Here is a 16278-nt window from a genome sequence, read left to right on the forward strand (position 1 = left end):
GTGTGTGTGTGAGTGTGTGTGTATGTGTGTGAGCGTGTGTGAGGGTGTGTGTGAGAGTGTGAGTGTGTGTGTATGTGTGTGAGTGTGTGTGAGTGTATGTGAGTGTGTGTATGTGTGTGTGAGTGTGTGTGGGAGTGTGTGTGGGAGTGGGAGTGTGAGTGTGTGTGAGTGTGTGTGTGTGTGTTTCAAGACAGGGTCTCTGTGTGTAGTCTTGGTTGTCCTGGAACTCGCTCTCTAGACCAGGCTGGCCTTGAACTCACAGAGATCTACCTGTTTCTACACGTGCCACCACCCCTTGCTTTAAACTTGCTTAAAACATGGCTATTGTGCCAGACATTGGTGGCGCATGCCTTTAGTCCCAACACTCAGGAGGCAGAAGCAGGTGGACCTCTGTGAGTTCAAAAAGCCAGCCTGGTCTACAGAGCAAGTTCCAAGACAGGCTCCAAAGCTACAGAGAAACCCTGTCTCAAAAAACAAACGCAAAACAAACAAAAAACAAGCAAATAAACAAACAAAAAAAACCCAAAAACATGAGTTTTGTGTGTGTGTGGTTTTCTTCTGTAACTCAATTGCATAGTTCTAAACTAAGAGCTTTACAGATGACTATGTTGGAAATCACAGTTCTATGCCTTTTAAGACACATTTTTGTGCTGTCAGAGAGAAAATAACTCAGTTGGCAAGGTGCCTGCCATGCAAACAGGAGGCTTGAGTTTGACTTCCAGAACGAACGTATCTTGCTTATCTGAAGTCAGATTTGACTGAATAATCTCTTTTATCTGATAACCATGGAGGTATGGAAGGAATCTATTTTAAATGGCTATTTAGGAGCTGGAGAGAAAGTTCAACATAAAGAACTTGCTGCCCTATCATGAGGAATCGAGTTCAAATCCCAACACCAACATCAGACACAAATACTTGTACTTCCAGGTTCAAGATACCCGAGCTTCGAGAGACAGCCACAGACACCCTGATACACACATTTCAACGCCAAAAGAAAACCTACAATAATAAACACCGTACTGGGACAAGCACAGGGGTGCATGCCTTTAACCCCGATCTGCATAGCTAGCTCCAAGGTAGCCAGGACCACCTAGATTGTCTCAAAAAACAAAAGAAAAACAAAGTAAAAACCCAACAACTACAGAAACACAAAACAAACGAAAACCCTCACAAAACTAAAGTCAGACCATGCTCCCTCACTAGGCTGGGTCGAGTGCGCAACACTTCGTGGGGGTATGAACATTCGTTCCTCAGTTCTTTTTGTTTATATATGGTTTCACTATACAAACCCTGGCTGATCTGGAGCTCACAGGTAGACCAACCAGGGTGGCCTTAAACCCAGCCTCTAGAGTGATGGGATCAAAGGCGTGGCCAAGGCACCTGACCCATTCCTCATTCTCCACATGGGTTAGTCTACCAGTCGTCAAGTCCCAGAGTTGGAATCAGGACTTCAGCCTTTCACCCTCTCCCAAATTGTGTGCAACCAGTGACCCTCTGCCTCTTGCTAGAAGAGCATCCCTTTCCTTTGTTCTGATACTTAAGTCCTCGTCCACGCGGATCTAGCCAATGGCTTCCCGCTCACTCTACAACACGGGGTTGGGAGCCAACTCGGAGAAAGGGTGGGACCCGCGATGAGGGACGGGGGAATCTGCAAGCTCGCAGGGCTGCTTTTAGAGCCACCCCACCCAGTGCCTCGCTCAGCCCGCCCCTCCCAGCAACCTGTGCCACGGAAAGGCGGGGCTGGAGCTCCGAGAGGCGTGGCCAAGCCGCAGCCACAGCCAATCACAGAGGGGTCCTCCGGAGACGGGTGCGGTTGACAAGTTCAGGGACACAAGTTTCTGGGGACCGCGCCTAGTGCGGCGCGTGGCGAGGACGCGGCGCGCGGGATGGAGAGGACCCAGGAAGCTTCTGGGGGAGGCCAGGCGGAGGCCGGGTCCCCAGAGGAGCCCTTGGAGAGCCCGGAGACGACGCGATCGCATGTCGTCGCGGAGGCGCCGCCACCCGAGGTCCCCGCCGGCCACCCGAGGGCGGAGCGGGCCGGGCGGGAGGCGGCGGACGCGGAGCTCCTGGAGCTGACGGAGGAGAAGCCGCAGCCTCCGGCTCTGTCCGGGCCCCCGCGCTTGCAGCCGCTCAGCCTGGGCTACGGCGCGTTCCGCCGCCTGGGCTCGTGCAGCCGCGAGCTGCCGCCGCCGAGCCCCACGAGGGCCGAGCAGCCCCGGGACGGCGAGGCCGAGCTGCAGCCCTGGGCGGCGACAGGAGAGCCCGGGCCCTGGGCTCCCGTGGAGCTGCAGGTGGACGTGCGAGTTAAACCCGTGGGCGCGGCGGGTGCCAGCCGCTCGCCCTCGCCCGCGCCGTCCACGCGCTTTCTCACCGTGCCGGTGCCCGAGTCGCCCGCCTTCGCCCGCCGCGCCGCGCCCACGCTCCCGCGCCTGCCGCGCGCCCCGTCCCCGGGCTCCACGTGGGGCCGTGGATCGCCGCTGGCCGCGACCCCGACCGAGCGGGGCAGCGCGGTTTCCCCGGGCTCGCCCACCTGCCGCTGCCGCTGCCAGGGGCCCGGCCCGGACAGAGAGGACGCCGGGCTGCTGCAGCGCGCGGGCATGGACAGCAAGAAACTGCCCCGGGCCGTCACGCTCATCGGTGAGTATTCAGCGGCGCCAGGGCCCCGTCTCTGAACTGGCCTAACCAGGAGCCCATCCGGCTTCTCCGTGCCAGGATTAATAACCAAAGCAGGGCCCTGCCCCTCCCCCAGGGAACTTTCTCATTCCTTCTCCGTGTGCGCTGCGTCTTGGAGAAGTACAAATGGAAGGAACTTCGGGGGAGGGGGAAGTGATTCAGAAGCACGTGACAGTGGTGGCCCGGGCGCACCTCCTAGGACCAGGCTCCTTCTCTCCGCCTAGGGGAGGGTCATCCATCTGCACGTAACTAAGCTGGCCCGGTGGTGCCAGTTGGCCGGGGTGCGAGGATGCTATGTTTGCTTGTGAAGGGGAGGCGAGTCCAGCACTGCAGAAAGCCGTGTGTTAGTTTGACTTCTCTTACCAAAACCAACCTGGGGAGGAAAGGATTATTTGGCTTACGGGTCCATCGGGGGAAGTGAGGGCCGGAACCTGGAGGCGGAGCATCTTGTGAGCATTGGGGGTCTGGCCTGGGCTCCCTAGACGACGGTGGTGGTGTCAGCAGGGTTGTGGCAGGACTGTGCCCTTCTCAATTAGGCTTGGGGGGGGGGGGGGCAGAGCCTCTGCTGTCAACCCCAGTGATGTTAGGCTGGACTCTGCAATCCTGCTTTGCCTCCCTCCTCGTGGGTTAGGACCCTCATGATAACCCTGGGACCAGGACAGCCTCTGTTTCTGGGTCAACACCCTCACCACCATCTGAACCTTAATTCCTCTTTGCCCCATGGTCTAGTGTGTTCACTGGTTCTAGGGATCTAGAGGTCTGCGGACATCTTCGGGGCGATGGTGTGCCAGCCTATAGCTTTTTACAAAAGTCTTTCATGTCTATTTTTAACTTTTATGTGTATGTATGACTGTCTGCATGTATGTCTTATGTTCGTGGTGCCTACAGAAGCCAGAGGAGAATATCAGACCCCCGGAAGTTGTAAGTCCTACCTTGTGGGTGCTGGGAACCCAACTCAGGTCTCGGCACGGGCAGCCGGTGCTCTTTAACCACAGCCATCTCTCCAGCTCCTTTATCAGATTCTTTAAGAACTGCGGCTAAAGAAAAAGCAGTGCTGAAGTGTGGCATTGTTGGACTAATAGAGTTCCTCCTCCTGGGGGAAGACTGAGGCAGGGAAGAGATGGATTTAGGTAGAAGATGGGCTCGGGAGGCACAGTCAGTGGGCAGGGCCACGGGTTGGATACAGCTGAGCTGAGGGCGGAGGTCTCTCCCAGGGTTCTGAGTAACTGGATGGCAGATTGACCGACCTCTTCCACAAAGGAAAACATGGCAAGGGGTGGAGAAATAAAGAAGGAGGTGCCTTGGTCTTCAGGACCCTGCTTGGATGAGGAACTCTGTTGAGTGCTCGATCAGATCATCTCAACAAGAGAGGTAGTATAATAAGCCAAGACTGACTTGCTGGACCGCAGGCCATCTGCTTCCGGGTCCTTTGAGAAGTTGGGAGGAAGCGAGCCACGGTAGAGAGGGCTGGGGATGTTGCTGCTTGGTCTGTCCCTGTTTGTTTGGGCAGGTACCCTGAAGGAGCTGTCTAGCAGGCTGCCCTCAGACTCACTATATAGCTGGAGTGACCCAGGATTGCAGCGATGTAACACCACACCCGGTTTATGTGATGCTGGGGATCGATCCTGGGGCTCCGGGCACAATAGGCAAGTGCTCTACCAACTGTTGAGGCAGCTGAAGAAGGGAGTGGAGTTTGTAAAGCCGAGAAAGGGGAAGGGCTGTAGCCTTGTGTGGTGAATGCCTCTCCCTCAGCTCTTGGCTTGGACTTAACTTCCCTTCTCCCCAAGGCAGCCTAGGGGTGGCTGTATCTCACACTCTGTTTGGATTGTACTTCATTAACCCCAGGTAACGATTGCTTCCCTGGGTGGAATTGAAGGTAGAGGCTGGGACTTGCCCGCATCTCCAACACCTGGCACATTAGTGGCCTCTCTGCCAGCCTGCCTGTGTACAAGTCAGAACTTATTATCTCCTGGATCCCTCTAGGGAAAAGGCAGTGTTTGATCTCGGTGCAGTTGGCACATCACCCCACCTGGCCGCTGGCCGCTGGCCTCCAGGAGTCCCTGGCCCTGCCCGGTGGTCACCTGTCCTCCATATTGTCCAGGCTGTTGGCAATGCGGCTGGAGCTGAGGACTCTTTGGAGAAAGTCAGACAGGGTTAGACTTCCAAAGATGGTCCGGGTTTGATGGGTCTCTGGGGAGTGTTAGGATTTTGAAGCAAGAATGCTCTTGGAGCTCAGTGCAGAGGAAGACACAGATGTCATGGAGAGGAAGCAGGGCTCTGGCCAGAAGGAGGTGAACGTGCTGAGCCTCCTGGCATAAGCCCTCTTGTTCTTTGGGAGCCATCATGTCCTTTAGCAGTAACTGCAGGGCTGGGGACAGGGAGAGGATGTGTTAAGGAGGCCCAGATGTGTCCGTGGTTTTGCAAGCTGAGTGTGTATAGAGTGTATTTGTGTAACTTGTGTGACCAAGAGTTGTTATGTCAGCCTGGCAAGGTGTCTCGGGCCTGCAACCCAGCACCCAGGAGGCTGAAGCAGCAGAGAGAGTTTTGTCTACCCTGGGCTACATGTTGAGACCCCCATCTTAAAGAAAAAAAAAAAAGTGGCATGTATGTTGAAGCCCGTAATCCCAACATGCCAGTTTGAAGCTAGCCTGGACCAGAAACCTCCAGGCCAGCTGGGCTGTAGAAACCCTATTTTCAAAACCTAAAACAGGAAGTGGTGTGGGTACTTCCACTGTAGCCCTCCAGGGGCCTTGCCAAGCTCAGTGCCCTGAACTAGGAGGGGCCCCTACCTGGTTTGAGAGAACTCACTCACTCACCCACTGCGTTTCTTTCATGCTTGGCTCTCTGAAGGTCAGAGCTAAAGGAAGATTCAGCCACAGGAATTACAGTGACTGATGAGTCTATCTTCCTTGTCTTGGCCGAGCTTTCCAGTTCTGCTTTAACTTGTGAACCTTGATTTAGGGCTGGGGCATTGATCAGTGGTAAAGCATTTGTCTAGCCTGAACAAGACCCTGGTTCAATCCCTGTGGGGGGAAAAGTCACAACTCTCACTCAGTTTACACATACTGCTTTGTTGTTGTTGGTGGTGGTGGTTTGTTTTTAAACTGTGTATGAGCGTTTGGCCTGCATTTATGTCTGTGGATCATGTATGTGCCTGGTTACCTGCAGAGACCAGAAGAGGGAGCCTGATCCCTTGGAATTGGGAGTACGGGAAGTTGTGGGCTGCCATGTGGGTGCTGGGAATTGAACTCTGGAAGAGCAGCCAGTGATCTACTTAACCCCTGAGCAATCCCACAGCGCGCGCACGCACACGTGTGCATGTGTGTTCTTAAGGCCTGGCCATGTAGCTCTGGCTGACCAAACTTCATCAAGCTTCCCTTCCTTTTGGTACCAGGTGTATTGAGATGCAGTTCACATATGTACAGTGCACCGCTCAAGGGGTTTTGCATATTCAGCGTTTTTGTAATTATTTTTTCATGCTGAAAGCAAGTGCCCCCCCCCCAGCCCCTGTCTCTGCACACTCGTCTGCACTTCCCTCCCATCTCACGTAGCATGAGCTCTTTGCTCTGGCTTCTCCCTGTTTTGTTTGTTGACAGGGTTTTGCCATGTAGTTCAGGCTGACCGGAAACTCCTTTTTCTAATTAACTTACTGTTTAAAAAAATTAAAAATGTATTATGTTTTACATTCCAACCCCAGTCTCCTCCCTTGTGCTCCCCACTCTCTCACACACAACTCCTATCTGCTCCTCAGCGAGGGTAAGGCCCCTAGGAAGTCAGCTAGGTCTGTCCCATCATCTCGTTGAGGCAGGACCAAGGCGCCTCCCCACCCCACACCCCTGTGTCTAGGCTGAGCAAGGGATCTCCATACGGATCTCTCACTGGCTCGGGTCAGCTGTCTCTGTGGGTTTCCCCATCATGGTCTGGACTCCTTTGTTCATATTATCCCTCCTCCCTCACGTTGATTGTACTCCAGGAGCTTGGCCCATTGGTCAGTTGTAGATTTCTGCATCTGCTTCCATCTGTTTCTGGAAGAGGGTTCTAGCTTCTTTGGGGTTGTGGATTGTAGGCTGGGTATCTTTGCTTTATTTCTGGTATCCACTTATGAGTGAGTACACACTATATTTGCCTTTCTGGGTCTGGGATACCTCACTCAATTAATTTACTTTTCTGTGTATGAGCATCTGCCATGTGGGTGTGGCCCAGAGGAGGGCGTGTGCCCTTTTGAGACTGTACTTGTGAGCTGCCAAGTGTGTGCTGGGAATTGAAGACCCTCTGTGAATACAGCCAGTGTTCTTAACCCTTGAGCCTTCTCTCCAGTTCCTGGCCTGAAACTCTTAATGCCCCTGCCTCAGCATCCTAAATGCTGGGACCACAAACGTGGCTGTCTGACTTCTTTGGCTTAATTTTCTCTCTCCCTCTCTCTCTCCCTCTCTCCCCTCTCTCTCTTCCCTCTCTCTCTCCCCTTCCCTCTCTCTCCCCTCTCTCCTTCTCTCTCTTCCCTCTCCCCTCTCTCTCCCCTCTCCCCTCTCCCTCTCCCCCTCTCTCCCCTTCTCTCTCCCCTCTCCCCTCTCCCTCTCCCCCTCTCTCTCTCCCCTCTCTCTCTCCCTCTCTCTCTCCCTCTCTCTCCCCTCTCTCCCTCTCCCTCTCCCCTCTCCCTCTCCCCCTCTCTCTCTCCCCTCTCCCTCTCTCCTTCTCTCCCTTTTCCCCACCCTACTTTTCTCTGCCACCCCCCCCCAGTCCTGGAACTCACCCTCTAGACCAGGCTGGCCTTGAACTCACGGAGATCCATCTGCCTCTGCCTCCCCAGCGCTGGGACTAAAGGTGTGCGCCACCGCACCCAGCTTCGTGCATCTCTGACATACTTCTATCACTGGGGCAAATGTTTTCTCCAATGCAAATGAAAAAAAAAAAGAAAAAGAGTTTGGAAAGTCCCTGAGACTGAAGCTGAGAAACGGTGAATGTGTTCTATTAAAACCTTGCAACGCTCATCCATCCCTCTGTGTAGACACTTAGCATTCGTATATGAGCATGTAATGTACTTGTATACACGTTATTTTTCTAAGTCAATTATTTGGTTTTTTTTTGTTTTTTTTTTTTTTTTTTTTTTTTTTTTTTTGAGACAGTTCTACATAGCCCTAACTGTTCTTGAGCTCGGAGATCCGCCTGCCTCTGCTTCCTGAGACCTGGGATTAAAGATGTCTCCACCGGGCCAGGCACAATTATTCATGAAGTAAAATCCTGATCAAAACACTCTTTTGTTTTTCTTGCGGTTTGAGGAAATACGGTAACTACTCTCTTACCGCCCTCACCCTCCCTGGCACGATTACACACTCACTGCTGCCCCTCATCCCTGAGCAGCGAATGATCCCGAGGTTCTAGGAAGGGCATTCCTCTTTGCTGTAACTCTGTAAGCTTCTGTGTCCAGAGAGAGCTGGCTGCAGAGAGCCTCAGGGTCAGGGCTGCAGAGGCCGAGCACAGTCACCTCTGCTGAAGTATGACATCACTGATGCTTCTTTTCGTGACCTCTCCATCTGCCACTCGGGCTTTCCAGGCTGACAGCTAGTGGGCTTTTCAGCTTGACAGAACCTAGACTCAGGCAGGGAGATGGGTCTCCTGGCAGCTTGTGGGATAACTTGATTGTGTTAACGGACGTGGGAAATTCTGTCTTAATTATGAGCAGAACCATTCCCTATGCCCCTCACTGTCTCCCTGTTGTGGAAGTCATGTGACCAAGTGGGCCAGGCTCTCCCTGCCCACCCCCCATGGATTGTACACGGGAACCGTGAGCCAGAACAATCCCCCTCTCCCCTAACTGGCTTTTGTCAGGGCATTTTATCACAGCCACCATGGGAAAGGTAACTAAGATACCTCAGTAGTCACTATCAGGGGGACTCACAGCACTTAAAGATATGCCTTGGGCCAGGCGTGATGTGGACTCCTTTAAAAGTACTGTTATTTTTATTTCTTAGTGGTAGGTGACGTGTGTGTGTGTGTGTGTGTGTGTGTGTGTGTGTGTGTGTGTAGCACAGCATGTGTGTGAAGGTCAGGAGACAACTTGTGAGAGTCGAGTTTTTCCTTCTACCATGTGGGTTCCAGAGGTCAGACATCAGGCTTGGGGATGAGTACCTCCACCTGTGGGGCCATCTGCCAGCCGTGGTCACAGCCTGTGACCCCCAGCTTCTCCAGAGGCTGAGGTGGGAGGATCACATGAGCTTGGGAAACAAAGTGAGACCCTATGTCAAAACAGGATAGCTGGACGAGATGGTGCAGGCTATAATCCCAGCACTTGGGAGGCAGAGACAGGCTGCTCTCTGAGTTCAAGGCCAGCCTGGTCTACATGATGAGTTCCATGACAGGCAGGACTATACAGAGCAATGGTTCTCAATCTATGGGTCACAACCCCTTTGGGGGTAAACGGCCTTTTCACGCTAAGACCACAGGTATTTATGTTGATTCATAACAGTAGCAAAATCACAGTTACAGACTTTATGGTTGGGGGTCACCACAGCGTGAGGAGGAACTGTCTTAAAGGGTCGCAGCATTAGGGAGGTTAGAACCACTAACGGAGCGATCCTGTTTCAAACAAAACACAACCCACAAGGATAGGAAAACGGGAAACAGATGGGTGTGTCCTGTCTCCTGTTCCTCTACGCATTCCCTGCCTGTGGCCTCCCAACTACCTGGTGTCCTTGAACTTTCAGCCAGACAAGACCCATAGCTGCTGACTACCCGCGGTGGGAACAGACTGCCCGGGTCTTCACTCATGGCCCCAGGGACACTGGCGAGGCAGCTGAGAGTCGATGAAAAGCATGTAGACTTGACCTGGACCCTGCAGAGCTCAGTCTAGCCCGTGCTCTTCCTGCTGTGACGTGTTGCCCATGGTGTCGTGGATTCTGTCACCTGCTGTCCATCTATAATACTACACTGCCGTGTGGCACAGCACAGTGTGGACGGACATCGCTTGCTCTGTTTCACAGAGCCTGTGTCTTCAGCGCATATTCTAGCATGACTCCTAAATGAAGTTCTGATCTAACCTGCGTGCTGGGTGTCTTGAGTCAAGGTGATCATGGTGTGAGTGTGTGTGTGTGAGAGAGTGTGTGTGTGTGTGAGTGCGTGAGTGCATGCCTGTGTGTGTGTGAGAGTGTGTAAGAGTGAGTGTGTGGGGCGGGGGGGGGGGGGGGGGGGGGGGGGGGGGGGGGGGGGGGGGGGGGGGGGGGGGGGGGGGGGGGGGGGGGGGTGGGGGGGGGGTGGAGTGTGTGAGAGTGCGTGCGTGTGTGAGTGTGTGCATGCATGCGTGAGTGCATTGTGTGAGTGCGTGTGTGAGTGCGTGCATGCGTGAGTGCGTGTGTGTGAGTGCGTGCATGCGTGAGTGCGTGTGTGTGAGTGAGTGCGTGTGTGTGTGTAAGAGTGTGTGAGTGCGTGTGTGTGAGTGCGTGCGTGAGTGAGTGCGTGTGTGTGTGAGAGTGTGTGTGTATGAGTGCGTGCGTGTGTGTGTGAGTGTGTGTGTGAGTGTGTGAGAGTGTGTAAGAGTGAGTGTGTGCATGCGTGAGTGCGTGTGTGAGGCGGGGGGGGGGGGGGGGGGGGGGGGGGGGGGGGGGGGGGGGGGGGGGGGGGGGGGGGGGGGGGGGGGGGGGGTGAGTGCGTGCGTGTGTGTGTGCGTGAGAGAGTGTGTGTGAGTGAGTGTGTGCATGTGTGTGTGCACGCGCGCGTGCGTCCAGTGTGGTTCTAGGTTGGATGGTGCTGGGATGACTTCTCACGACTTGTCTTTGTTTTCTCTCCAGGGCTGCCCCTGTACATAAAGTCCCTTCGCTGGGCCCTGGTGGTCATGGCTGTGTTCCTGGCTGTCTGCACTGTAGTCATTGTGGCCCTGGCCTCTAGAGGCGGTATGGATTCCCGTCGCTGTTGTATACTTGTAGCACCTTTGAGACCAGAGTGAGCTCAAAGGTGCTGTGTGAAGACGCAGGCCTAAGACAAGGAAGCTTGACCCTAGCCCCCCCCCCCCCCAGTGGCAGCTTGTGACCTGGCTGGTAATGAGCATACCAGCCCCTCTCCAGGGAAACTTTGCACGGTGCAAGCTGGATAGCCTTCCCAGGGCTTTCCGTCCACGTCTGTCCCACCTGGACGCTTGCCAGCTCCCTACCTGTAGATCAGCCAAGGTCATGGCCAGGTTTTGTTTGCTCAGTGTATTCATGCATAGCTCTTAGGATCTCCCTTTGACCCACAGATCTTTGCTTCCAGGAGCCAGTTGCCAGCCATGCCCTCAAGGTTGGCTGTGGTCTCAGGAACACTGTTACTACCTCTCTGAAGATGCCCAAGACTGGGAGGGCAGCCAGGCATTCTGCTCAGCCCACCAGGCTACACTGCCCCTGCTGAACCACACCCAGGTGAGAAAGGCTGGCTAGGAAGAGGGTGTGTCATCCCAGATCCCTGTCTTCGTCCTGGAAGGAACCTCTAGATCAAGTCCTTCATGCTGTGAGGGTCACCAAGGCCCCAAAGGAATAAAGTGGCATGCACAGGGACCAGATATCAGGTGTCCAAGGGTTTCATGCCAAGAAGAAGGCAAAGCTTGGATGGTCCCATCCCACCTGGGTTACTCAGACAGTTAACAGTGGACCAGGCCTGCTGGGGGAGACCCATGAGTCCTCCCAGGATGTGGTGTAGACAATACAGCATGTTTAGTGGTATTAGTGTCAGGTATTGGCTCTAAGGGCTGGGAACAAAGGATCTTAGACATTATTTAGTGCCATGAGCACCATAAGCATTTCTTTCCTTTTCTTTCTTTTTCTGCCCTATTTTATTTTTTGTTTGTTTGTTTTTGTTTTTGTTTTTTTTAAAACAGTCTCACTATGTAGTCCTGGCTGGCCTAAAACTCTGTGTAGAGCAGGGCTTCAGATGCACCTCCCTCTGCCTCCTGGGTGCTTAACATTCAAGGCATTCACCACCACACTCAGCTTACAATAATTGATTTTTATTCATGTGCAAGTGAGTATTTCTGCATATGAGTACAGGTGCACATGGAGACGAAGGTCAGATCCCCTGGAGCTGGAGTTACAGTTGGTTGTGAGTCACCTGACAGGGGTCCTGGGAACCAAATTCAGGTCCTCTGAGAAAGCAAGTGCTGAGCCAGTCATCTCTCCAACCGTGTGTCTGTGTGTGTGTGTGTGTGTGTGTGTGAGTGTGTGTGAGTGTGTCTGTGTGTGAGAGTGTGTGTGTGTGAGTGTGTGTGTGTGTGTGTGAGTGTGTGTGTGAGTGTGTGTGTGTGAGTGTGTGTGTGTGTGTGTGTGTGTGTGTGTGTGTGTGTGTGTGTGTGTGTTAAGGTGTCTATTGCTGTGATAAAACACCATGGCCAAAGGCCACTTGGGGAGGAAAGAAAGGGTTTGCTTGTACATCATCCAGGGAAGTCAGGGCAGGAACCTGGGGACAGGAGCTGACGCAGAAGCCACAGAGGATTGTTGCTTCCTGGCTTGCTCAGCTTACCTTTGTGCTATCCAGGGCCATCTGCCCAGGGTAGAACCACCCACAGGGGCTGGGCATAGCAATCATTAATCAAGAGAACGCCCCATAGACTTGCCTACTCACCAGGGTTATAAAGACATTTTCTCAGTTAAGATTCCCATTTCCTCTAAACGTGATTTTTGCACAATTTTAATCCCAAAACTGGAGGCAGAGGTCAGTAGATCTCTGTATATTCAAAGCCAGCATGGTCTACATAGTAAGTTTCAGGCCAGCCAGGGTTACATATAACAAGACCTTGTCTTAAAAACAAAACCAACAACAACAAAAATAATCAAAATCAAAAGATACCCTGTTCCTAGATATGCCTAGGTTTGTGTCCACTGACTCCTTGTCAGCTTGACACACACACACACACACACACACACACACACACACACACACACACACACGTACCACTTATTAATTCATAACCTTTCTTTTCTTGTTAACCCCTACAGCTCATATCGATATAAATATCACAACACAAAACATCCAACAGTTATAAATTCGTCTCCTCTCTTTCAAAGTTCAGTCTCCCAACTTTAGGAACCCATAAAACTAGAAATAAGTTAAATACCTTCTTATACCAAAAAGGAAGAATCAGGGGCAGTCACAATTTGAACAAAGCAAAACCCAATCCCCACAGTGTAAACAAGTCAGAGTTCAACATCTAGGACTCACTCACAGTCCGGGCTCCAGAGGACTTGGACATTCGCACTGCTCTGGCTGTGCCGTTGACCATACACATCTTGTCTCCCAGGCTTAGGCCAGCTCTGCTCCGCGGCTGCACCCCCAAAATGTTGGGGGCTCCCCTGCAACTGGGCTAGAGCCTCAGGCCGCCTCTCCTGGGATTTTTACAGGGACTCTGACCCTGCCCCGTGTGTCAAGCCTCAGCTTCTCCGCCTGGCCCCTCCAGTCCCCTGGCTTCTACTTTAGCTGAGGCTGCACACTCACCGATGGCCCTCTCCCACCACGTGATGCCAAGCCTCAGCTGCTCTCCGTGACCTCTTCATGCCCTCAAAACCAGCACCACCTGGGAGATTCTTACACATTACTAAATCTGGTTGCCAGAACAAGACGAAGACTTATCCCCTCTGGAGCGCAGCCTGCGCGTGCTGACCCTGAGGAAATACTTCCCAGATGCCACCTCAGTGACACTGGTGTCCTCTCTTAGTCACAGCCCTTGTTGACTATTCTCCATTGTCCCAGCAAAGGGTTCACTATGGCGGCTCTTTTTTTGTTTTATAATTTATTTTCATGTGCCTCTTCACGCATGTCTGTGTGAGGGTGTCAGGTCCTCTGGAACTGGAGTTACATACAGCTGTGAGCTGCCACGTGGGTGCTGGGAATTGAACCCAGGTCCTCTGGGGGAGCAGACAGTGATCTTAACCATGGAGCTGTCTCTCCAGCACTTCAGCCTGCTTTCTTATAGGCCCGTATTAGGGTTCTCTTGAGTAACAGAACTCATAGAATGAATTACACACACACACACACACACACACACAGTATATATAAAGGGGACTTATTAGAGTAGCTTACAGACTGTGGTCCAGCTACTCCAACAATGGCTGTCTTCCAAAGGAAGGTCCAGGAATCCCGTAGTTTAGTTCACAAGGCTGGATGTCCCAGCTGGCCTTCAGTACATGCTGGAAGCCTGTAGAAGCCTCAGGGGAAATGGATATAAGCCGTGATATATGAAGAATGGCTGCTTGCTTTTCTTCCCCAGGACTTCCTAAGAAAATACCACATCACCAAAGAGTCCTGGGTGGGGGCCCAACGAGGCGCTGAAGGCTGGCACTGGACTGATGGGGTCCCCTTGCCATCCCAACTGTGAGTACCTGGGTTCCCTCCCGCTCTACTGTGTTACAGCCTCCTCTGCCCCACCCAGCCTTCAGTACCAATAGGAGACTCATTCCAAACCCAGCCAAGTGGGGCTAGTTTTGCCTTATCCTTGTCACTCCAACCCTGGTGTGGGTCCCCAACACATTCACTCAGGCAGAACTGTCATGTCTGCTTTTCAGATACGAGATCTGTGGCATAGGAATTTGGTGGTTTTCCCATGTAGCTGGCCAGTGGGAGACATTGCCAGGGTTCTTTGCAGATATTTCTAGCCCTGGTGCAGTATGGGGCCAGCATGGGGGCGGAGGCCCAGCAGCCTGAGTGTCTTCTCTCTGTTCGCCTACCTCACCCCAGGTTCCCAGAGGACAGTGAGGACCACCCAGACTTCGGCTGTGGCGGTTTGGAAGGAGGCAGGCTGGTGGCTCGGGACTGCAGCTCTCTCAGACCCTGGGTCTGTGCCAAGAGGGCCAAGTGACTTAGTGTCCTGTGGTAGACCTGTCTGGAGCTGTGTTCGCTGCTTGACTTCAGGAGGCAGGAGTTACCAGGTTCATGCTTTCAGAGGGTCGCTCCCACCTGGTGGAGCTTGCCCAGTCCTCGGGAGCAGGAGCATGTGCCAGAAAATTCACGTTATTGGGGACCAGAAGCAGAGGGCAAGCCTGAGTCAGGCCTGTCACTGTTGACATGCCTTGACAAACCAGGCTCTACTGTCTAAAGCTCCTACAGTCCCCAAATCCAGCACAAGCAGCTAGAGACAGGCTGGTAGGGATCATGTCAGATTCAAACCAGAGTATTCCTGTAATGTCCCCAGGAGACTCATGACTGTCTTGTCTCGGTTTTTTGAGACAGGATCTCTGTGCAACCCTGGTTGGCCTGGAACTTAACTGGTGGTCCAGGGTGACCTCAAGTTCTTAGACAACCCTCCCCAAGTACAGAGATTGTACGCCACCACACCCAGCCTACGGCCAACTAATGCAAAATCCATCCAGTCCCAGTTTCAAGAGTTTCCATAGTCTTAACAGTTCTAACATTATTCAAAAGTCCAGACTCTTGAGATCCCAAGCAAAGATATTAGCCTTAGGGGGCTGGAGAGATTCCACAGTTAAGAGCACTGGGTTTTCTTCCTGGGGACCTGGGTTCAATTCTCACCACCTGCATGGCATGTCTGTAACTGTAGTTCTAGGGTACATGACATGCTCATACAGTCACACTTGCAGGCAAACACCAATGCACATAAATAAAAAGAACTTTTTTTTTAAATTCTAGCTTTAAACACAAATGGTAGACTTCTAATATGAAGTAACAGAATACAATTCTCATTCCAAGAGGGCAGAATAGGAAACTAGGCAAGATTAGACCAGTGCTCAAGACTGAGCTCCACCTGAGCAAATCTTAAATTCTGCTGCTCCATGCCCATCATCAGATGTTTCAGGAATTTGATGGCACTGTGACACTCCGGACTGTTAACTGAAAGTTTACTTGAATTGGGGCATCAGCCACTGACTAGGTGACTAGAATTGGCCGTAGAGAAACCAGCAATTTGAATAGAGAAGATGCCTAGGAAGGGAAGGGCTGAATCGCCTTATTTATAGCTCTTCAATCGATTAACATTCTCAATTTTCCAGATTTCTTTTTAATGACAAATAGGAAAATTACAAAGACGGGTGGATTCTTGCGTATGTTGAGCCTTTAGCTGATCTAGTGCCTGTAATTTCTCTGATGTCCAAAGCCATTGCTTCACCCACACAGGTTTGCCATTCAACCCTTTTAAAGTTAGGACTTTAAAGTTGAGAGGGAGGAAGGGAGCCCCCCCCCCCCCCCGGGCTGGCTGGTGAGGGGAAGACCCATTCTGAGTTCGACTGCGATGTTCCATGGGCTGGGGTCTTGTTGTGAATAAAGAGGAGTGAGTTGAGCCGAAGCTGCCTCCCTGCTTCCTGACTACGCTGTGATGTAAGCCGAGGCCTCCCACTTTTTAAGATGTTTTTGTCAGTATTCCACTGCAGCCATGAGAAAAGCAGCTCATATACTAAACACCGTCACAGGTAGAGGCCGTGCCCCTGGAACAGCCTGTCATGCCTTGCTCTCTGACACTGACTCTGAAGGCCTGAGCCCCACCAGCTCCCTAGTATTCCATGAGCCGCTAAATGTCCCTGTCACTAGGTGCCCCTCCCTGAAGTTTCTCTGGAGAAGTTTGAGGTGTGTCATACTGAATTTGTTCTTTTTAAGAATGAATTGCTGCTAGGTGGTGGCGCACACCTTTAATCCCAGTACCCG

At 52.5% G+C, this 16278-nt stretch overlaps 1 protein-coding gene across 1 annotated transcript; it reads left to right on the forward strand.

Moving 5' to 3' along the window:
• Nucleotides 1–1869: 1869 nt before the first annotated feature.
• On the forward strand, nt 1870–15808 carry Klrg2 (killer cell lectin like receptor G2). Its single transcript, XM_051174712.1, has 5 exons — nt 1870–2637; nt 10455–10556; nt 10912–11057; nt 13895–13998; nt 14362–15808. Exons 1-5 carry the CDS (start codon nt 1887–1889, stop codon nt 14480–14482), a joined length of 1224 nt encoding a protein of 407 aa, XP_051030669.1. The 5' UTR covers nt 1870–1886; the 3' UTR covers nt 14483–15808.
• The last annotated feature ends 470 nt before the right edge of the window (nt 15809–16278 follow it).

This window comes from Phodopus roborovskii, unplaced genomic scaffold, assembly GCF_943737965.1.
Source record: "Phodopus roborovskii unplaced genomic scaffold, PHOROB, whole genome shotgun sequence".
Classification (NCBI taxonomy): Eukaryota; Metazoa; Chordata; class Mammalia; order Rodentia; family Cricetidae; genus Phodopus; species Phodopus roborovskii.

Coding starts and splice junctions, on each gene's coding strand:
- Klrg2 (XM_051174712.1), top strand. CDS start 1,887: ATGGAGAGGACCCAGGAAGCTTCTGGGGGAGGCCAGGCGGAGGCCGGG. Junction 2,638..10,454: donor CCGGGCCGTCACGCTCATCG/GTGAGTATTCAG, acceptor TTTTCTCTCCAG/GGCTGCCCCTGTACATAAAG. Junction 13,999..14,361: donor GTCCCCTTGCCATCCCAACT/GTGAGTACCTGG, acceptor ACCTCACCCCAG/GTTCCCAGAGGACAGTGAGG.